This window comes from Salvelinus namaycush, unplaced genomic scaffold (genome assembly GCF_016432855.1).
Source record: "Salvelinus namaycush isolate Seneca unplaced genomic scaffold, SaNama_1.0 Scaffold1346, whole genome shotgun sequence".
In the NCBI taxonomy this organism is placed as follows: Eukaryota; Metazoa; Chordata; class Actinopteri; order Salmoniformes; family Salmonidae; genus Salvelinus; species Salvelinus namaycush.
Genome location: NW_024058060.1, coordinates 41898 through 65000, shown reverse-complemented (window position 1 = coordinate 65000; position 23103 = coordinate 41898). Strand labels below are relative to the sequence as shown.

Here is a 23103-nt window from a genome sequence, read left to right as displayed (position 1 = left end):
ATGGAGAGACAAATGGAGAGATGAAGGGATGGAGAGACAGACAGAGAGATGAAGGGATGGAGAGACAAATGGAGAGATGAAGGGATGGAGAGACAGACGGAGAGATGAAGGGATGGAGAGATGAAGGGATGGAGAGATGAAGGGATGGAGAGACAGATGGAGAGATGAAGGAATGGAGAGATGAAGGGATGGAGAGACAGACAGAGAGATGAAGGGATGGAGAGACAGACAGAGAGATGAAGGGATGGAGAGACAGACAGAGAGATGAAGGGATGGAGAGACAGACAGAGAGATGAAGGGATGGAGAGACAGACATAGAGATGAAGGGATGGAGAGATGAAGGGATGGAGAGACAGACAGAGAGATGAAGGGATGGAGAGACAGATGGAGAGATGAAGGGATGGAGAGACAGACAGAGAGATGAAGGGATGGAGAGACAGATGGAGAGATGAAGGGATGGAGAGACAGACAGAGAGATGAAGGGATGGAGAGACAGATGGAGAGATGAAGGGATGGAGAGACAGACAGAGAGATGAATGGATGGAGAGACAGATTGAGAGATGAAGGGATGGAGAGACAGACAGAGATGAAGGGATGGAGAGACAGACAGAGAGATGAAGGGATGGAGAGACAGATGGAGAGATGAAGGGATGGAGAGACAGATGGAGAGATGAAGGGATGGAGAGACAGATGAAGGGATGGAGAGACAGATGAAGGGATGGAGAGACAGATGAAGGGATGGAGAGACAGATGGAGAGATGAGGGGATGGAGAGACAGATGAAGGGATGGAGAGATGAGGGGATGGAGAGACAGATGAAGGGATGGAGAGACAGATGGAGTGATGAAGGGATGGAGAGACAGACGGAGAGATGAAGGGATGGAGAGACAGATGGAGAGATGAAGGGATGGAGAGGCAGACGGAGAGATGAAGGGATGGGGGGTCTGGTAGATGGAAATGGAGTGTTTGAGGGTTGGATGCTGAGAAGGAGAGATGGACTATGACAGTCATCTGGTGTGCGCCTGCCTGCCTGCCTGCCTGCCTGCTATTTAGTTAGTGTAATATGTGTGGCAGCATGTCCATGTTGATCGTGGAGATAAATAAAAACTTTTCAAACATGTCCTCTGAAAGAGACTTTCCAGAAATATGTTGTGCTGTCCAGTCACACACACACTATACACACACACACACTACACACACACTACACACTACACACACACTACACACTATACACACACACACACTATACACACACACACACTACACACTATACACACACTATACACACACTATACACACACACTATACACTATACACACACTATACACACACACTACACACTATACACACACACTATACACACACTACACACTATACACACACTACACACACACCCATATTTGTTTTTCTTTCCACAAGTCTCTTATAAAACCTCAGGAACAATGATGTATTTTAGAGTACTAGGCTCTAACACACACACACACACTATACACACACACACACACACACACTATACACACACACACACACACACACTATGACCAGTAAGGGCATGCGTTTTCCCACACAGAGCTCTTGAGTTTCACTGGTCAAAGGTAAACAAACCTTACCACCGACACCAATGCTATGGTATTTCAACAGAAACTTCCTGGAACTCTGACCACAGCTAGCTACACATGGGATTATGGGTAGTGATATAGTGGTAAAACAAATAGGTGGGTAGAAGCTGATCACAGAGCGATTAAAGTAACGCTCCCTGTATTTTCTGTGCACTTCTCCTCGATAGGTAGGGAGACACGCAAAATCAAAAAAGACGGTGTGTAAACTGGGGGACCTCTGGCTGAGGTCTCTCTCGTGGTTACCACAGTGACAGGCTAGCTGAGCCCAGTGGAGAGCTGGAGAAAACTAGCACATCTAGTTAACACATGGTCTCCACGTCTAACCCCCGACACACACACACCCTCCCTGACCTGTCCACTCTCCCCGTGGACTGTTTACATTCTGACAGACGGAAGAAGTACAGAATGGAGCAGAACACTGATTCACTAGAGGCTTTATATCTAAATCACCAGGGTTACAACAGAACACTGATTCACTAGAGGCTTTATATCTAAACCACCAGGGTTACAACAGAACACTGATTCACTAGAGGCTTTATATCTAAATCACCAGGGTTACAACAGAACACTGATTCACTAGAGGCTTTATATCTAAAATCACCAGGGTTACAACAGAACACTGATTCACTAGAGGATTTATATCTAAACCACCAGGGTTACAACAGAACACTGATTCACTAGAGGCTTTATATCTAAATCACCAGGGTTACAACAGAACACTGATTCACTAGAGGCTTTATATCTAAATCACCAGGGTTACAACAGAACACTGATTCACTAGAGGCTTTATATCTAAAATCACCAGGGTTACAACAGAACACTGATTCACTAGAGGCTTTATATCTAAACCACCAGGGTTACAACAGAACACTGATTCACTAGAGGCTTTATATCTAAATCACCAGGGTTACAACAGAACACTGATTCACTAGAGGCTTTATATCTAAACCACCAGGGTTACAACAGAACACTGATTCACTAGAGGCTTTATACACTGATTCACTAGAGGCTTTATATCTAAATCACCAGGGTTACAACAGAACACTGATTCACTAGAGGCTTTATATCTAAATCACCAGGGTTACAACAGAACACTGATTCACTAGAGGCTTTATATCTAAACCACCAGGGTTACAACAGAACACTGATTCACTAGAGGCTTTATATCTAAAATCACCAGAACACTGATTCACTAGAGGCTTTATATCTAAACCACCAGGGTTACAACAGAACACTGATTCACTAGAGGCTTTATATCTAAACCACCAGGGTTACAACAGAACACTGATTCACTAGAGGCTTTATATCTAAACCACCAGGGTTACAACAGAACACTGATTCACAAGAGGCTTTATATCTAAATCACCAGGGTTACAACAGAACACTGATTCACTAGAGGCTTTATATCTAAAATCACCAGAACACTGATTCACTAGAGGCTTTATATCTAAACCACCAGGGTTACAACAGAACACTGATTCACTAGAGGCTTTATATCTAAATCACCAGGGTTACAACAGAACACTGATTCACTAGAGGATTTATATCTAAACCACCAGGGTTACAACAGAACACTGATTCACTAGAGGCTTTATATCTAAATCACCAGGGTTACAACAGAACACTGATTCACTAGAGGCTTTATATCTAAATCACCAGGGTTACAACAGAACACTGATTCACTAGAGGATTTATATCTAAACCACCAGGGTTACAACAGAACACTGATTCACTAGAGGCTTTATATCTAAACCACCAGGGTTACAACAGAACACTGATTCACTAGAGGCTTTATATCTAAACCACCAGGGTTACAACAGAACACTGATTCACTAGAGGCTTTATATCTAAATCACCAGGGTTACAACAGAACACTGATTCACTAGAGGCTTTATATCTAAAATCACCAGGGTTACAACAGAACACTGATTCACTAGAGGCTTTATACACTGATTCACTAGAGGCTTTATATCTAAATCACCAGGGTTACAACAGAACACTGATTCACTAGAGGCTTTATATCTAAATCACCAGGGTTACAACAGAACACTGATTCACTAGAGGCTTTATATCTAAATCACCAGGGTTACAACAGAACACTGATTCACTAGAGGCTTTATATCTAAACCACCAGGGTTACAACAGAACACTGATTCACTAGAGGCTTTATATCTAAAATCACCAGAACACTGATTCACTAGAGGCTTTATATCTAAACCACCAGGGTTACAACAGAACACTGATTCACTAGAGGCTTTATATCTAAACCACCAGGGTTACAACAGAACACTGATTCACTAGAGGCTTTATATCTAAATCACCAGGGTTACAACAGAACACTGATTCACTAGAGGCTTTATATCTAAAATCACCAGGGTTACAACAGAACACTGATTCACTAGAGGCTTTATACACTGATTCACTAGAGGCTTTATATCTAAATCACCAGGGTTACAACAGAACACTGATTCACTAGAGGCTTTATATCTAAACCACCAGGGTTACAACAGAACACTGATTCACAAGAGGCTTTATATCTAAATCACCAGGGTTACAACAGAACACTGATTCACTAGAGGCTTTATATCTAAAATCACCAGAACACTGATTCACTAGAGGCTTTATATCTAAACCACCAGGGTTACAACAGAACACTGATTCACTAGAGGCTTTATATCTAAATCACCAGGGTTACAACAGAACACTGATTCACTAGAGGCTTTATATCTAAACCACCAGGGTTACAACAGAACACTGATTCACTAGAGGCTTTATATCTAAACCACCAGGGTTACAACAGAACACTGATTCACTAGAGGCTTTATATCTAAAATCACCAGAACACTGATTCACTAGAGGCTTTATACACTGATTCACTAGAGGCTTTATATCTAAATCACCAGGGTTACAACAGAACACTGATTCACTAGAGGCTTTATATCTAAAATCACCAGGGTTACAACAGAACACTGATTCACTAGAGGCTTTATATCTAAATCACCAGGGTTACAACAGAACACTGATTCACTAGAGGCTTTATATCTAAATCACCAGGGTTACAACAGAACACTGGACCTCAATTTCAGCTCCAATCAAGAATGTTTTGCTTGTCTACAAAATGTAAAAACTTGAAGTTGAGTGTTCAGAACTCGATGTTATTACTTTTTTGTTACGTTTGTTTCAGTTTATTTTCAAAACCCTAAAATTGGCAAATGTTGAAATCCTCAGAGAGAGGGTGTGGGTGTGTGTGTGTGTGCCCAACAGAGAAGTGTGCTCACAAGCGGGAAGGAAAGGGGGAGTAGAGAAGGAAGGAGAGAGGGAGGGGGAGGAAGGAATGTGTGTTCCATTATAGAAGGTTCTGTGGACAGCCGAAGCATTCTGTCTGTCAGGGTGTTTGAGAAGAGCCAGGTGACATCACGGATAACAGGAGAACTATAGCTCTGAGGTGTGTGTCTGTCTGCGCGCATGTGTGTCTCTCTGTGCGCGTGTGTGTCTCTCTGTGCACGTGTGTGTGTCTCTCTGTGCGTGCGTGTCTCTCTGCAAGTCTGTATGTGTCTGTGTGTGTGTACTCCGTGGGCCAGGTCAGGGGTCGTGGTGTGTAACTATTTAAGATGGTGGAGGACTCGGTGGGTCAAAGGTCACATCAGACCAGTCAGTCACTCCTCTTAAAGTAGGATTAGGCTACATCCCAAAGTGCACCCTAGGTAGTGCACTACTTTTGACCAGGGTCTATAGAGATTCTGTTTCTGTTTACTTGTATGCATTTCAGCTTTAAGCTGCCAAGTCAAGTACAGCCTACAATGTAATACTTCTACGTCTGTACTGCTGTTCTCTGGGGGGTTTTAGGTGTCTGTACTGCTGTTCTTTGGGGGTTTTAGGCTGGGTGTCTGTACTGCTGTTCTCTGGGGGGTTTTAGGTGTCTGTACTGCTGTTCTTTGGGGGGTTTTAGGTGTCTGTACTGCTGTTCTTTGGGGGTTTTAGGCTGGGTGTCTGTACTGCTGTTCTCTGGGGGGTTTTAGGTGTCTGTACTGCTGTTCTTTGGGGGGTTTAGGCTGGGTGTCTGTACTGCTGTTCTTTGGGGGGTTTAGGCTGGGTGTCTGTACTGCTGCTCTTTGGGGGTTTTAGGCTGGGTGTCTGTACTGCTGCTCTTTGGGGGGTTTTAGGCTGGGTGTCTGTACTGCTCCTCTTTGGGGGGTTTTAGGCTGGGTGTCTGTACTGCTGTTCTTTGGGGGGTTTTAGGCTGGGTGTCTGTACTGCTGTTCTTTGGGGGGTTTTAGGCTGGGTGTCTGTACTGCTCCTCATTGGGGGGTTTAGGCTGGGTGTCTGTACTGCTGCTCTTTGGGGGGTTTTAGGCTGGGTGTCTGTACTGCTGTTCTTTGGGGGGTTTTAGGCTGGGTGTCTGTACTGCTGTTCTTTGGGGGGTTTTAGGCTGGGTGTCTGTACTGCTGTTCTTTGGGGGTTTTAGGCTGGGTGTCTGTACTGCTGCTCTTTGTGGGTTTTAGGCTGGGTGTCTGTACTGCTGCTCTTTGGGGGGTTTAGGCTGGGTGTCTGTACTGCTGCTCTTTGGGGGGTTTAGGCTGGGTGTCTGTACTGCTGCTCTTTGGGGGGTTTAGGCTGGGTGTCTGTACTGCTGTTCTTTGGGGGTTTTAGGCTGGGTGTCTGTACTGCTGTTCTTTGGGGGGGTTTTAGGCTGGGTGTCTGTACTGCTGCTCTTTGGGGGGGGTTTAGGCTGGGTGTCTGTACTGCTGTTCTTTGGGGGGTTTAGGCTGGGTGTCTGTACTGCTGTTCTTTGGGGGGTTTAGGCTGGGTGTCTGTACTGCTGTTCTTTGGGGTGGTTTAGGCTGGGTGTCTGTACTGCTGTTCTTTGGGGGGTTTAGGCTGGGTGTCTGTACTGCTGTTCTTTGGGGTGGTTTAGGCTGGGTGTCTGTAAAGCAACAGCTGCTGATGTAACAAGGGCTTTATAAAATACCTATGATAGATGAACTGCTACATTTAGGACTCTGATTACAGCCTTTGAGCAGCTCTAGTCTTCAGCATCTCTGACTTTAGTTCGGGTGTCATAAGACTGTTTATAGTGCGCTATGTGTTTATAAGGTAGCCTAGTGGTTAGAGCGTTGGACTAGTAACCGGAAGGTTGCCATAATAGATCACAAACAATATATTTATTATACATGTTAAAAACCTCTCTATAGAGTTAGAGATAATAACATGGTGTGTGTGTGTGTGTGTGTGTGTGTGTGTGTGTGTGTGTGTGTGTGTGTGTGTGTGTGTGTGTGTGTGTGTGTGTGTGTGTGTGTGTGTGTGTGTGTGTGTGTGTGTGACAGAGTGTGCAGGTGGTACATGTTGGTATTTCTCTAAATGTGTTACATTGCTGAAGCTGTCAGGGGGAGGGAATGTGACAAGTCGGTTACATGGTTGACGTTCTGACTGTTTTCTCACGGGAAAAGCGCTCCAGAACCAGGGGGCGTTTAGTGTGACTAGCTGTCGGGTCAGAACAGATGGAGAGCACAGGAATCTGCTTCGTTCATTGCTTTCCAGAATATAGACTTCGGGGCCCTCCAGTCTAGTCCTATGCCTATTACTATTAGGCTATTTAGTATACAAATAAATAAAGCAAACGCTTCTTACACGTATGAGCTATATTATCTCAAAACCGTTAATTAAGTTACGCATTGTAAGCAATTACACATTAATTTATTGATCTGTATTACTTTAATATTTCGGTGCAAGTGGTTACTGTTTCTCGCCCGCGGGGGCTATGTGAAGGTGTGTGTGTGTGTGTGTGTGTGTGTGTGTGTGTGTGTGTGTGTGTGTGTGTGTGTGTGTGTGTGTGTGTGTGTGTGTGTGTGTGTGTGTGTGTGTGTGTGTGTGATTGGATATTTACTGCTCTGCAACATGACGCTGTTGTAGGCTATCTTCAGACCTGCGCGTGCTGCCGTACTAATATTTAGAAGAGCTATCTGGATATGGCGCCAAGAACATCCGTGCATGTCCGCGTTAAGACACACACACACACACACACACACACACACACACACACACACACACAGAGAGAGAGACCGAGAAGTTCGTCCGCTCGGGGCGTGGTTTGGAGCGTGTCATTCAAGCGGAGGAGTCAGCTGCGGGCACGAGTCTGGGCGGGGTGACGTGTGCGGAGCTGGAGCCCAGGCAGCAGCAGAAGTTCGTTATTAATGTCAGGACTTCCTCCTGTCTGTTAGTCACTAGCCTACTGCCTACTACTCCCCGAGGCGCCCAACGGGTTTACACGGATATTCCATCCTGTCGAAATGAAACGGAACTTTTACGCTACAAAACAGAACTGTTGATTCTGGTGGACCCGCACCCTTCTTACCAGATACTACGATGTGAATAAATAGGCATTTCCAGGATTTATTGGTGGATTTTTGTGGTTACTGAAAGGCGGGACGTGGTCGGGCCATACTGGGGCGGAGGAGCGGTTGGTCAACCATGCTGTGGCCAGGTTTAGCGCACTGGGTAGCGGCTGTGTTTCTCTGTAGGGTCGCCTCGGCGCAGTACACCAGCGATCAGTGCAGCTGGAGAGGAAGGTAGGCTATAAGTTTATTATTGTATGTGTGTTATTCGACAGGTTTTATTAAGCCTTATAGGATGTAGGCTATAAAGGCTATAAAGCCTACAATCCTGTTGCTTAACAATCTCTTTTGGTTAAGGAGTGTTGGGTAAAGGCTATGGCAGTGTTGCTATCGAAACAGTATAATAGACGTATACAGTCAGTCCAACAACGGTAGATTTTCTGGAAACCCTCGTTTCCTCCCTGCACTTCCAGATGTTGCGCAATAGTGTCCTCAACAGCGAGACCATAGCATATTTGCAGGTGCAAACAGGTTGGATAAATTAAGTCTAATGCATTTAATATTTTTTGCAATAACGGGGGGAAGGGGGGGGGGGGGGGGGGGGGTGAACCACTTGTCTGTTGCTCATTAAGTAGACTTTCAGTTGTAGCTCCAGAAATGACTAAATATAATTCATTAAACCCGTGGAAATAAGAGGGGAGACGGAGGTCAGGGGCTGTTTGGGCATCAACACCCCCAGCCTCAGAGTGAGAGAGAGAGAGAGAGAGGGAGAGGTCGAAAGAGAGAGAGTAAGAGAGAGAGTGAGAGAGCGAGGTGGAAAGAGTGTGAGAGAGAGATGGAAAGGAAGAGCATATAAAGATATATAAAGCAAGGGAGATAGAGATATGTCACCATGAAAAGCTGTAAGACTCTTTAACTTCCTTATACAATGAGATTGTGTTTATACATGCGTTATGTAGTTCAGGCCTGATGGATTTGCATAGGGAATGTTTTTGCTTCTCCTGTCCTGTAGCCTATAGCTATGTGAGCTCCAATTGGCGGCGCGCCATAATATTCAAAGAAAACACGATAACATATTTTGAGCTGTTCCAGCATACCAAATCTCCGTGCGCTAAAAGGAGAGCTTGGGTTGAGCGCTTGGACCGTGGAGCCGCCAGAGGGGAAAGGAGAGGGTTGCAGCGCTTATACCTCGTGCCAAGTTCATACCTTACCTTTCATATACTCATAAAACTGTGTTCTAGGCTATTGTATATAGCATGGCACCCTCCAGAAAGCGAGTGCGCAGCCACTTCTGTAATTACAGTAAAATGAACAGGTCCATATGGCCTGCCCTTTGATCCGTCGTTTTAAGACGCTGCGTAATAAAAATAACGACTGTGCGACGCTTTCTTGTTGCTGCGGTGGAGTTTTCTTTTGAAGACATCAACTTAGAACACGTTTATAATCCTTTACTGATCTTAATGTGCGCGCATCCAAGATAACCGACCGCATCCTCCCTCCCCTGCGCTCCGGGTTTTGGTCACATCGGGTCACAGTTTATCTCGAGAGAAATACTCATACCGTAATCAAGTTGCTCTTTAAACGACCTCTTAACTAACTGATAAGGTATCATGCGTTGGAAGTTTGGAACTATTAAATATGTTTGTGTGTGTGTGTGTGTGTGTGTGTGTGTGTGTGTGTGTGTGTGTGTGTGTGTGTGTGTGTGTGTGTGTGTGTGTGTGTGTGTGTGTGTGTGTGTGTGTGTTCATCTTTATGACCAACAACATTGTTTCCTCAAACATCTAAATATAAATATATCATAGCAAGTTTCCTAACCTCTTCTATCCCCCTCTACCCTCTCCCCCTCCCATCATCATAACCTCTTCTATCCCCCTCTACCCTCTCCTCCTCCCATCATCATAACCTCTTCTATCCCCCTCTACCCTCTCCTCCTCCCATCATCATAACCTCTCCTCCTCTCCTCTCCCATCACCATAACCTCCCCTCCTCTCCTCCCCATCACCATATACTCCTCTCCCATCATCATAACCTCTCCTCCTCTCCCATCACCATAACCTCCCCTCCTCTCCTCCCCATCACCATATACTCCTCTCCCATCATCATAACCTCTCCACCTCCTCATCACCATAACCTCTCCCCTCCTCCTACTCCCTCCTCCTCATCACAATAACCTCCTCTCCCATCATCATAATCTCTCCCCTCCTCCTACTCCTCCTCCCCATCATCATAACCTCTCCCCTCATCACCATAACCTCCCCTCCTACTCCCTCCTCCTCATAACCTATCCCCTCCTCCTCCCTCCTCCGTATCACCATAACCTCTCTCTTCCTTCCGCAATACCTTAACTTATTCTCTACCCTACTGTCCCCCTCTCTCCTCCTCCCTCTTCTACTATACCCCATATATCTGCCTCTCTCTCCCTCTCTCCTCCTCCCTCTTCTACTATACCCCATATCTCTGCCTCTCTCTCCCTCTCCCATCCTCCCTCTCTCCCCCTCCCTCTCTCATCCTCCCTCTCTCCCTCTCTCATCCTCCCTCTCTCCCTCTCTCATCCTCCCTCTCTCTCTCTCTCTCCTCTTCTACTATACCCCATATCTCCGCCTCTCTCTCCCTCTCTCCTCCTCCCTCTCTCCCTCTCACCTCCTCCCTCTCTCCTCTCCCAGTGGTCTGACCCACGAGTCTCACTCCCGTGATGTGGAGCAGGTATACCTGCGTTGCTCCCAGGGCAGTCTAGAGTGGCTCTATCCTACTGGGGCCCTCATCGTCAACCTGCGGCCCAACACGGAGCCCACGTCTGGGGCTTCCCCCGGCCTGCACGCCTGCATCAAGCCCCAGACAGACTCCCGCGGATCACACCTCTACCTGGAGAGAGCTGGACAGCTCCGCCTGCTGATGTCCGAGACAGAACAGGTAGATGGATCAGTCAGTCAATCAGTCAGTCAATCAGTCGGTCGGTCAATCGATCAGTCAGTCGGACGGTCAGTGAGTCATCAGTCTAGTCAGTCAATCAGTCGGTCAGTCACATTGATTCATAAATCCCTTTTTTACATCAGAAGTTGTGACAGATGTTTTACAGTAACCTGGCTTAGAACATCACAGAACATGTTACATAGGCAAAACATGCTTAAGTTTAACCACTGTAAATATAACTGTTGCTATATTCATAGATTACTTCTGTGAATATGATTACCTCAGTGTCATTACACCAGTACATTACACCAGTACATTACACCAGTACATTACACCAGTACATTACACTAGTACATTACACCAGCACATTACACCAGTACATTACACCAGTACAGTACACCAGTACAGTACACTAGTACAGTACACTAGTACAGTACACTAGTACAGTACACTAGTACAGTACACTAGTACATTACACTAGTACATTACACCAGTACATTGCACCAGTACATTGCACCAGTACATTACACCAGTACATTACACCAGCACATTACACCAGCACATTACACCAGCACATTACACCAGTACATTACACCAGTACATTACACCAGTACATTGCACCAGTACATTACACCAGTACATTACACCAGTACATTACACTAGTACATTACACTAGTACATTACACCAGTACATTACTTCAGTGTCATTACACCAGTACATTACACCAGTACATTACACCAGTACATTACACCAGTACATGTATATATTTAATCATGTTTGATATATTTCCAGGCGCACGGCAGGGTGCAGTGTTTCTCCCTGACAGAGGGGGCGCTGTTCATAGAGGCAGTGGGCCAGCAGGACATCAGCAGGAGGATCACAGCGTTTCAGTATGAACTGGTGGCCAGCCACGGACCTGGAGCTCACCTCTACCCACACCTCAACACTGGCACTGGTAAGAGACCAACACACACACACACACACACACACAAACACGAACACGAACACTGGCACTGGTAAGAGACTAACACACACATTCCATGGTAGAACCCAGGCGATAGAACCCGTTCCCCAGATCAAGGGCTGTTCAAAGTAACATGACAGGTGGACAGAGTCAGTGACAGAGTCCAGAGAGAGGAGGAAGAATGAACCACTAACCACTGGTTCAACTGACCCCTAGACACATTAAATAGACCTTGTGTTAGCTGAAGAATGAACCACTGGTTCAACTGACCCCTAGACACATTAAATAGACCTTGTGTTAGCTGAAGAATGAACCACTAGTTCAACTGACCCCTAGACACATTAAATAGACCTTGTGTTAGCTGAAGAATGAACCACTGGTTCAACTGACCCATAGACACATTAAATAGACCTTGTGTTAGCTGAAGAATGAACCACTGGTTCAACTGACCCCTAGACACATTAAATAGACCTTGTGTTAGCTGAAGAATGAACCACTGGTTCAACTGACCCCTAGACACATTAAATAGACCTTGTGTTAGCTGAAGAATGAACCACTGGTTCAACTGACCCCTAGACACATTAAATAGACCTTGTGTTAGCTGAAGAATGAACCACTGGTTCAACTGACCCATAGACACATTAAATAGACCTTGTGTTAGCTGAAGAATGAACCACTGGTTCAACTGACCCCTAGACACATTAAATAGACCTTGTGTTAGCTGAAGAATGAACCACTGGTTCAACTGACCCATAGACACATTAAATAGACCTTGTGTTAGCTGAAGAATGAACCACTGGTTCAACTGACCCCTAGACACATTAAATAGACCTTGTGTTAGCTGAAGAATGAACCACTGGTTCAACTGACCCCTAGACACATTAAATAGACCTTGTGTTAGCTGAAGAATGTTCAACTGACCCCTAGACACATTAAATAGACCTTGTGTTAGCTGAAGAAGGGGAGGAAGAGGTAGAAATGGGGGGGGCAGGAGATGACAGGAGTTAAACAGGGTGACTGTCTGTCTAGCCTAATAAAGCAGTCTAGCCCAGACCCACACACCCACAGCCCTGCTGTCACTCAAGAGACAGACAGACCAGACCAGAGACCCCCCCTCTCCTCTCTCCCGTCTCCCTCCCTCCTCTCTCTCTCGTCTCCCTCTCTGACATATAAAAACAAGCAGGCTAATCAACAGGTCACCCTGGGGTCAAGCCCAGGGGTCAGCCAATCATCATCCAGCTGTCAGTCAGCGGTGTCTGCTGCAAGACAGGGAGAGGATATGATTGGTCAGATGGAGAATGGAGGGAGGGAGGGAGAGTGGGAGGGAGAGCGGGAGAGAGAGAGAGGTTTCTATCTGCCTAGTACAGGTATGGAGGGAGGGAGGGAGAAAGAGAGAGAGATATGTTTTGTATCTGCCTAGTACAGGTATGGAGAGAGAGAGGTTTGTATCTGCCTAGTACAGATATGGAGAGAGAGAGGTTTGTATCTGCCTAGTACAGGTATGGAGAGAGAGAGGTTTGTATCTGTCTAGTACAGATATGGAGAGAGAGAGGTTTGTATCTGCCTAGTACAGGTATGGAGAGAGAGAGGTTTGTATCTGCCTAGTACAGGTATGGAGAGAGAGAGGTTTGTATCTGCCTAGTACAGGTATGGAGAGAGAGAGGTTTGTATCTGCCTAGTACAGGTATGGAGAGAGAGAGGTTTGTATCTGCCTAGTACAGGTATGGAGAGAGAGAGAGGTTTGTATCTGTCTAGTACAGATATGGAGACAGAGAGGTTTGTATCTGCCTAGTACAGGTATGGAGAGAGAGAGGTTTGTATCTGTCTAGTACAGGTATGGAGAGAGAGAGGTTTGTATCTGTCTAGTACAGGTATGGAGAGAGAGAGGTTTGTATCTGCCTAGTACAGGTATGGAGAGAGAGAGGTTTGTATCTGCCTAGTACAGGTATGGAGAGAGAGAGGTTTGTATCTGTCTAGTACAGGTATGTGTGTGCCATAAAACCAGACAGACAAAGAGAAAGACTGTGTGTGTTTAATAGTTGTTTTACTGGCAGACAGGGTCAAAGGTTACCACCCTGACTACCCTCTCTCCCACCTGTTGTTTCACTCTCTCTCTCTCACACACACACACACACACACACACACACACACACACACACACACACACACACACACACACACACACACACACACACACATATACACACACGCACGTGAAAATCCGTCATCTTGTACCCTCCCCCATAGATATCCATCTCATCCCACCCTCTCTCCCTCCTCATTCTTCCCTCCTCACCCCTCCCTCTCTCCCTCCTCACCCCTCCCTCTCTCCATCCTCACCCCTCCCTCTCTCCATCCTCATTCCTCCCTCTCCCTCCTCATCCCTCCCTCTCTCCCTCCTCACCCCTCCCTCTCTCCCTCCTCACCCCTCCCTCTCTCCATCCTCACCCCTCCCTCTCTCCCTCCTCATCCCTCCCTCTCTCCATCCTCACCCCTTCCTCTCTCCATCCTCACCCCTCCTTCTCTCCATCTTCATCCCTCCCTCTCTCCATCTTCATCCCTCCCTCTCTCCATCCTCATCCCTCCCTCTCTCCATCCTCACCCCTTCCTCTCTCCATCCTCACCCCTCCCTCTCTCCATCCTCACCCCTCCATCTCTCCATCTTCATCCCTCCCTCTCTCCATCTTCATCCCTCCCTCTCTCCCTCCTCACCCCTCCCTCTCTCCCTCCTCACCCCTCCCTCTCTCCCTCCTCATTCCTCCCTCTCCCTCCTCATCCCTCCCTCTCTCCCTCCTCACCCCTCCCTCTCTCCCTCCTCACCCCTCCCTCTCTCCATCCTCACCCCTTCCTCTCTCCATCCTCACCCCTCCCTCTCTCCATCTTCACCCCTTCCTCTCTCCATCCTCACCCCTCCCTCTCTCCCTCCTCATTCCTCTCTCTCTCCTCATTCCTCTCTCTCTCCTCATTCCTCCCTCTCCCTCCTCCATCCTCTCCCTCTCTCCATCTTCATCCCTCCCTCTCTCCCTCCTCATCCCTCCCTCTCTCCCTCCTCATCCCTCCCTCTCTCCCTCCTCACCCCTCCCTCTCTCCATCCTCACCCCTCCCTCTCTCCATCCTCATTCCTCCCTCTCCCTCCTCATCCCTCCCTCTCTCCCTCCTCACCCCTCCCTCTCTTCATCCTCACCCCTCCCTCTCTTCATCCTCAACCCTCCCTCTCTTCATCCTCAACCCTCCCTCTCTTCATCCTCAACCCTCCCTCTCTTCATCCTCAACCCTCCCTCTCTTCATCCTCAACCCTCCCTCTCTTCATCCTCACCCCTCCTTCTCTCCATCTTCATCCCTCCCTCTCTCCATCTTCATCCCTCCCTCTCTCCATCCTCATCCCTCCCTCTCTCCATCCTCACCCCTTCCTCTCTCCATCCTCACCCCTCCCTCTCTCCATCCTCACCCCTCCCTCTCTCCATCTTCATCCCTCCCTCTCTCCATCTTCATCCCTCCCTCTCTCCCTCCTCACCCCTCCCTCTCTCCCTCCTCACCCCTCCCTCTCTCCATCCTCATTCCTCCCTCTCCCTCCTCATCCCTCCCTCTCTCCCTCCTCACCCCTCCCTCTCTCCCTCCTCACCCCTCCCTCTCTCCATCCTCACCCCTTCCTCTCTCCATCCTCACCCCTCCCTCTCTCCATCTTCACCCCTTCCTCTCTCCATCCTCACCCCTCCCTCTCTCCCTCCTCATTCCTCTCTCTCTCCTCATTCCTCTCTCTCTCCTCATTCCTCCCTCTCCCTCCTCCATCCTCTCCCTCTCTCCATCTTCATCCCTCCCTCTCTCCCTCCTCATCCCTCCCTCTCTCCCTCCTCATCCCCTCCCCTCTCTCCCTCCTCACCCCTCCCTCTCTCCATCCTCACCCCTCCCTCTCTCCATCCTCATTCCTCCCTCTCCCTCCTCATCCCTCCCTCTCTCCCTCCTCACCCCTCCCTCTCTCCATCCTCACCCCTCCCTCTCTCCATCCTCATCCCTCCCTCTCTCCATCCTCACCCCTTCCTCTCTCCATCCTCACCCCTCCCTCTCTCCATCTTCACCACTTCCTCTCTCCCTCCTCACCCCTCCCTCTCTCCATCCTCACCCCTCCCTCTCTCCATCCTCATCCCTCCCTCTCTCCATCCTCACCCCTTCCTCTCTCCATCCTCACCCCTCCCTCTCTCCATCTTCACCCCTTCCTCTCTCCATCCTCACCCCTCCCTCTCTCCCTCCTCATTCCTCTCTCTCTCCTCATTCCTCTCTCTCTCCTCACCCCTCCCTCTCTCCATCCTCATTCCTCCCTCTCCCTCCTCACCCCTCCCTCTCTCCCTCCTCACCCCTCCCTCTCTCCATCCTCACCCCTCCCTCTCTCCATCCTCATCCCTCCCTCTCTCCATCCTCACCCCTTCCTCTCTCCATCCTCACCCCTCCCTCTCTCCCTCCTCACCTCTCCCTCTCTCCATCCTCACCCCTCCCTCTCTCCATCCTCACCCCTCCCTCTCTCCATCCTCACCCCTCCCTCTCTCCATCCTCACCCCTTCCTCTCTCCATCCTCACCCCTCCCTCTCTCCATCCTCACCCCTTCCTCTCTCCATCCTCACCCCTTCCTCTCTCCATCCTCATCCCTCCCTCTCTCCATCCTCACCCCTTCCTCTCTCCATCCTCACCCCTCCCTCTCTACATCTTCACCCCTTCCTCTCTCCATCCTCACCCCTCCCTCTCTCCCTCCTCATTCCTCTCTCTCTCCTCATTCCTCCCTCTCCCTCCTCATCCCTCCCTCTCTCCTTCCCTCTCTTCCTCCTCATGCCTCCCTCTCTCCACCTCATCTCTCACCACTCCCTCCTCACCCCTCCCTCCCTCTCTCTTCCTCCCTCCATCTCTCTCTCCCTCCCTTTCTCCACCTCATCCCTCACCCCTCCCTCTCTCCCTCCTCATTCCTCCCCATCTCTCCCTCCTCATTCCTCCCCATCTCTCCCTCCTCATCCCGCCCTCTCTCCTTCCCTCTCTCCACCTCATCCCTCCCTCCCTTCCCCTCATCCTTTCCTCTCTCCCTCCTCATTCCTCCCTCTCTCCCTCCTCATTTCTCCCCCTCTCCCTCCTCACCCCTTCGTCTCTCCCTCCTCACCCCTCCCTGATCTCCCTCCTCATCCCTCATTCCTCCCTCTCTCCCTCCTCAAGAGTGTGCAAAGCTGTCATCAAGGCTATTTGAAGAATCTCAAATTTAACATATTTTAATTTCTTTAACACTTCTTTGGTTACGACATGATTCCATATGTGTTATTTCATAGTTTTGATGTCTTCACTATTATTCTACAATGTAGAAAATAGTAAAAATCAAGAAAAACCCTTGAATGAGTAGGTGTTCTAAAACATTTGACCGGTAGTGTATACTGTATGGTGGTGTGCGGTGGTGTGCGGTGGTGTATGGTGGTGTATATGTCATGTGTCTCATGTCTCTCTCTCAGCCTCCTGTACACCCTGCACAGATGACCAGATCCTGATGGCGGTATGCACCAGCGACTTTGGTAAGCACACACACAGGTACGCACAACACCACAACACACACACCCACAGAACAATGGCACAGAACAATCATTACGTTTCCTGGCGACACGACGGTGGTAGGCCTGATCACCAACTACGATGAGACGGCCAATAAGGGAGGATGTCAACGCCCCCCATCCACATCGACTGTAGGGGAGCAGGTGGAGAGAGGCTCACCTTCCTCTGTGTCCACATCACTGAGGGATTAACATGGTACACACACACACACACACACACACACACACACACACACACACACACACACACACACACACACACACACACACACACACACACACACACACACACACACACACACACACACACACACACACACACACACACCTTCCCCCTCAGGAGGCTTGGGCCCTCAGATCCTCTAACACTTCTACAGCTGCACCATTGAGAGCATCTGACTGGCTGCGTCTCCGCTTGGTATGGCAACTGCTTGGCATCCGGCCGCAAGGCGCTCCAGAGGGTAGTGCGTATGGTGCAGTACATCACTGGGGCCGAATTCACTGCCATCCAGGACCTCTATACCAGGCGGTGTCAGAGGAAGGCCCTAAAAAATGGTCAAAGACTCCAGGCATCCAAGTCATAGACTGTTCTCTCTGCTACCGCACGGCAAGCGGTACCGGAGCGCCAAGTCTGGAACCAGCAGGACCCTGCTTCTACCCCCAAGACATAAGACTGAACAAGACCGCTAAATAGTTAACCAATAACTATCTGCACTATCCGCATTGAACCCCATTACACCAACTCTTTAGACCCATCACATACACTGCTGCTACTGTTTATTACCTATCCTGTTACCTAGTCACTTTATCTCTACCTATATGTACATATCTACCTCCATTACCTCGTACCCCTGCACATCATATACACTGCTGCTACTGTTTATTACCTATCCTGTTGCCTAGTCACTTTATCCCTACCTACATGTACATATCTACCTCCATTACCTCGTACCCCTGCACATCGACTCAGTACTGGTACCACGTCTATATAACAAAGTTATCATAGACTCAGTACTGGTACCACGTCTATATAGCCAAGTTATCATAGACTCAGTACTGGTACCACGTGTGTATAGCCAAGTTATCATAGACTCAGTACTGGTACCACGTGTGTATAGCCAAGTTATCATAGACTCAGTACTGGTACCTCGTGTGTATAGCCAAGTTATCATAGACTCAGTACTGGTACCACGTGTGTATAGCCAAGTTATCATAGACTCAGTACTGGTACCACGTCTATATAGCCAAGTTATCATAGACTCAGTACTGGTACCACGTGTGTATAGCCAAGTTATCATAGACTCAGTACTGGTACCACGTGTGTATAGCCAAGTTATCATAGACTCAGTACTGGTACCACGTGTGTATAGCCAAGTTATCATAGACTCAGTACTGGTACCACGTGTGTATAGCCAAGTTATCATAGACTCAGTACTGGTACCACGTGTGTATAGCCAAGTTATCATAGACTCAGTACTGGTACCACGTGTGTATAGCCAAGTTATCATAGACTCAGTACTGGTACCACGTGTGTATAGCCAAGTTATCATAGACTCAGTACTGGTACCTCGTGTGTATAGCCAAGTTATCATAGACTCAGTACTGGTACCACGTGTGTATAGCCAAGTTATCATAGACTCAGTACTGGTACCACGTGTGTATAGCCAAGTTATCATAGACTCAGTACTGGTACCTCGTGTGTATAGCCAAGTTATCATAGACTCAGTACTGGTACCACGTGTTTATAGCCAAGTTATCATAGACTCAGTACTGATACCTCGTGTGTATAGCCAAGTTATCATAGACTCAGTACTGGTACCACGTGTGTATAGCCAAGTTATCATAGACTCAGTACTGGTACCACATGTGTATAGCCAAGTTATCATAGACTCAGTACTGGTACCACGTGTGTATAGCCAAGTTATCATAGACTCAGTACTGATACCTCGTGTGTATAGCCAAGTTATCATAGACTCAGTACTGGTACCACGTGTTTATAGCCAAGTTATCATAGACTCAGTACTGATACCTCGTGTGTATAGCCAAGTTATCATAGACTCAGTACTGGTACCACGTGTGTATAGCCAAGTTATCATAGACTCAGTACTGGTACCACGTGTGTATAGCCAAGTTATCATAGACTCAGTACTGGTACCACGTGTGTATAGCCAAGTTATCATAGACTCAGTACTGGTACCACGTGTGTATAGCCAAGTTATCATAGACTCAGTACTGGTACCTCGTGTGTATAGCCAAGTTATCATAGACTCAGTACTGGTACCACGTGTGTATAGCCAAGTTATCATAGACTCAGTACTGGTACCACGTGTGTATAGCCAAGTTATCATAGACTCAGTACTGATACCTCGTGTGTATAGCCAAGTTATCATAGACTCAGTACTGGTACCACGTGTTTATAGCCAAGTTACTCGTGTTATTTTTCAATTACTTTAAAATGTTTCTCTCTGCATTGTTGGGAAGGGCCCGTCAGTAAGCATTTCACTGTTAGTCTCCACCTGTTGTTTACCAAGCATTTCACTGTTAGTCTCCACCTGTTGTTTACCAAGCATTTCACTGTTAGTCTACACCTGTTGTTTACCAAGCATTTCACTGTTAGTCTCCACCTGTTGTTTACCAAGCATTTCACTGTTAGTCTACACCTGTTGTTTACCAAGCATTTCACTGTTAGTCTACACCTGTTGTTTACCAAGCATTTCACTGTTAGTCTACACCTGTTGTTTACCAAGCATTTCACTGTTAGTCTCCACCTGTTGTTTACCAAGCATTTCACTTTTAGTCTACACCTGTTGTTTACCAAGCATTTCACTGTTAGTCTACACCTGTTGTTTACCAAGCATTTCACTGTTAGTCTACACCTGTTGTTTACCAAGCATTTCACTGTTAGTCTCCACCTGTTGTTTACCAAGCATTTCACTGTTAGTCTACACCTGTTGTTTACCAAGCATTTCACTGTTAGTCTACACCTGTTGTTTACCAGCATGTGACAAATGTTATTTGATTTGATTTAGAACACAGCCACAAACAGCACCAGCTGTAAAGGACATGAACAACCCTTCTCATCACTCTCTCCTCCCCATATCTCTCTCCTCCCCATATCTCTCTCCTCCACATATCTCTCTCCCCCCTCTCCTCCCCATATCTCTCTCCTCCCAATATCTCTCCCTCTTCTCTCCCCCATATCTCTCTCCTCCCTCTCTCCCCATATCTCTCTCCCCATATCTCTCTCCCCATATCTCTCTCCTCCCTCTCCTCCCCATATCTCTCTCCCCCTCTCCTCCCCATATCTCTCTCCCCCCTCTCCTCCCCATATCTCTCTCCCCCCTCTCCTTCCCATATCTCTCTCCCCCCTCTCCTTCCCATATCTCTCTCCCCCCTCTCCTCCCCATATCTCTCTCCTCCCAATATCTCTCCTCCCTCTCTCCCCATATCTCTCTCCTCCCCATATCTCTCTCCTCCCTCTCCTCCCCATATCTCTCTCCTCCCCATATCTCTCTCCCTCTCTCTTTCTCTCCAGCGGGTCGCGGCAGTATCAGTGGCGTTGACACGCCCTCGTCATCAGTCCACTCCTCCGTTGCCGTGACGCTAAGCCGCCTGTTCCATCAGAAGAGCGGAGTGTTCTCTTTGGACGGAGCCAGAGGAAAGGGGTGGTCCGGACGTCTGAACACGCCCCTGCGGTGCCGGCTGCAGCCGAGGGAAGAGGGGGAGTTCCTGTTCACGGGGGCAGTGCGGTTCGGAGAGGCGTGGCTTGGCTGCTCCCTGCACTACCGCCACTTTCTGAAGCTCTACCGGACCGCCCTGGAGACAGGAAGTAACCCCTGTCACATGGACACAGACTGAGGCCCGCCCCCTCCGCCCAGGACACAACCAATCAGGGAACAGGATTGGGAAACAAACTCAGTGAATCAGGGACGTAGAGAGAGAGGGATGGGTCGCTGACTGGACTGACAGGGCCCTGATCCAAATCAGAGGAGGAAGGTCGTAAAGGGGCGGAATCTTTGATATGACTGAGATGTGATTGGACGTGGTCCCAAGCCCTGCTAACCGATTGGCTGAAGCTCTTACAGTTGCCTAGCAGCAAGGATAGTTGGCCTGTGTCTGAACAGTTCTAAAGCCATCTGTCGTCATAGAATGTCTTAAGACCCTGGTGTGTGTGTGTGTGTGTGTGTGTGTGTGTGTGTGTGTGTGTGTGCGCATGTGTTGGAAATAGATGTAAATATGATCATTGTTGTAATGAAAGTTTGCTTTGTGAAAAGCTTTATGTACAGTTTAGAGGTTGTCTTCTGACAGAAGTGTATAGTGGGTTCCTGCACAGTGTGTGTGTCTTAGCGTGTTCATGTGTTTGTGTGTGTCTTTGTGTGTTTGTGTGTGTCTTAGCGTGCTCTTGTGTGTCTTAGCGTGTTTGTGTGTGCGCACTAGCATGTGCGCGCTAGTGAGTGTGTGAACGTGTATGTACTAGCCTGTGGATGTGTGTGTGCGCTAGCGTGTGTGGTGTGTGTGGTGTGAAGGTGTGTGTGTGTGTGTGAAGGTGTGTGTGTGTGTGAAGGTGTGTGTGTGTGTGTGTGAAGGTCTGTGTGTGTGAAGGTGTGTGTGTGTGAAGGTGTGTGTGAAGGTGTGTGTGTGACCGTGTGTGTGTGTGTGAAGATGTGTGAAGGTGTGTGTGTGTGTGTGTGTGTGTGTGTGTGTGTGTGTGTGTGTAGGTGTGTGTGTAGGTGTGTGTGAAGGTGTGTGTGTGTGTGTGTGTGTGTGAAGCTGTGTGTGTGGGCGTGTGTGAAGGTGTGTGTGTGTGACCGTGTGTGTGTGAACATGTGTGTGTGACCGTGTTAAAGTACAATAGCACTCTGGCTCTCTGTTCTGGGGAATAAACTATCTTCCTGGAACAAGTCTTTATTTTACTGTGTCGAGATGTGTCTGAGTCACATTGGATTTCTCTACAGTGTTTATGAGGTACTGTTTTGAAGTATCCTCATTTGTGTGTGTGTGGGCGTGTGTGTGTGTGTGTGTGTGTGTGTGGGCGCGTGTGTGTGTGTGCATGTGTGTGTGGGTGTGTGTGTGTGTGTGTGTGTGCATGTGTGTGTGTGTGTGGGCGTGTGTGTGTGTATATATTATCACAGTAAAGGGAGAGAGAGTGGGGGCAGACTTTTATGATCCATTTTATTTATTTTCCGACACCTTCGGCCAAGACCACTTCAACAACCACACTGGTGCGAGTGTGTATGTGCGTGCATGTCTGTTGCAGATTAATTCATTGTCCAATGTTCACAAATGTCCAATGTAAATGTGCATTTGGGCTATCCCCTCTGAAAGACACACACACACACAGGTTGGACTGAGTGGTGGAGGAGGAGAAGGATGGAGGAAGGGAGAATTGGAGGGAGGGGGAGGTAGAGAAGGATGGAGGGTTGAAAAGGAAAGATGGAGGGATGCCCTCAGTGTCAGTGGGGGGTGTCACATTTCCCCTCTTTTCTCAGGAAGAACAGCAATGTTTGGAATGTCCCCCTCTCTCACACACACACACACTCTCACTCCTGGGTTGTGAGTGTACATCCACTCGAGTTCGTAAAATGTCTACCCTGCTAGAGCTGCCCCGGTCAGGTCTACCCTGCTAGATCTGCCCCGGTCAGGTCTACCCTGCTAGATCTGCCCCGGTCAGGTCTACCCTGCTAGAGCTGCCCCCGTCAGGT

General features: G+C 48.1%; 1 protein-coding gene across 1 annotated transcript; it reads left to right on the top strand.

Annotated features, from left to right (window-relative positions):
* Positions 1–7737: 7737 nt before the first annotated feature.
* On the top strand, positions 7738–21885 carry LOC120036476 (meteorin-like protein). Its single transcript, XM_038982913.1, has 5 exons — positions 7738–8184; positions 10614–10860; positions 11654–11816; positions 17306–17365; positions 20937–21885. Exons 1-5 carry the CDS (start codon positions 8087–8089, stop codon positions 21257–21259), a joined length of 891 nt encoding a protein of 296 aa, XP_038838841.1. The 5' UTR covers positions 7738–8086; the 3' UTR covers positions 21260–21885.
* Positions 21886–23103: the final 1218 nt, after the last annotated feature.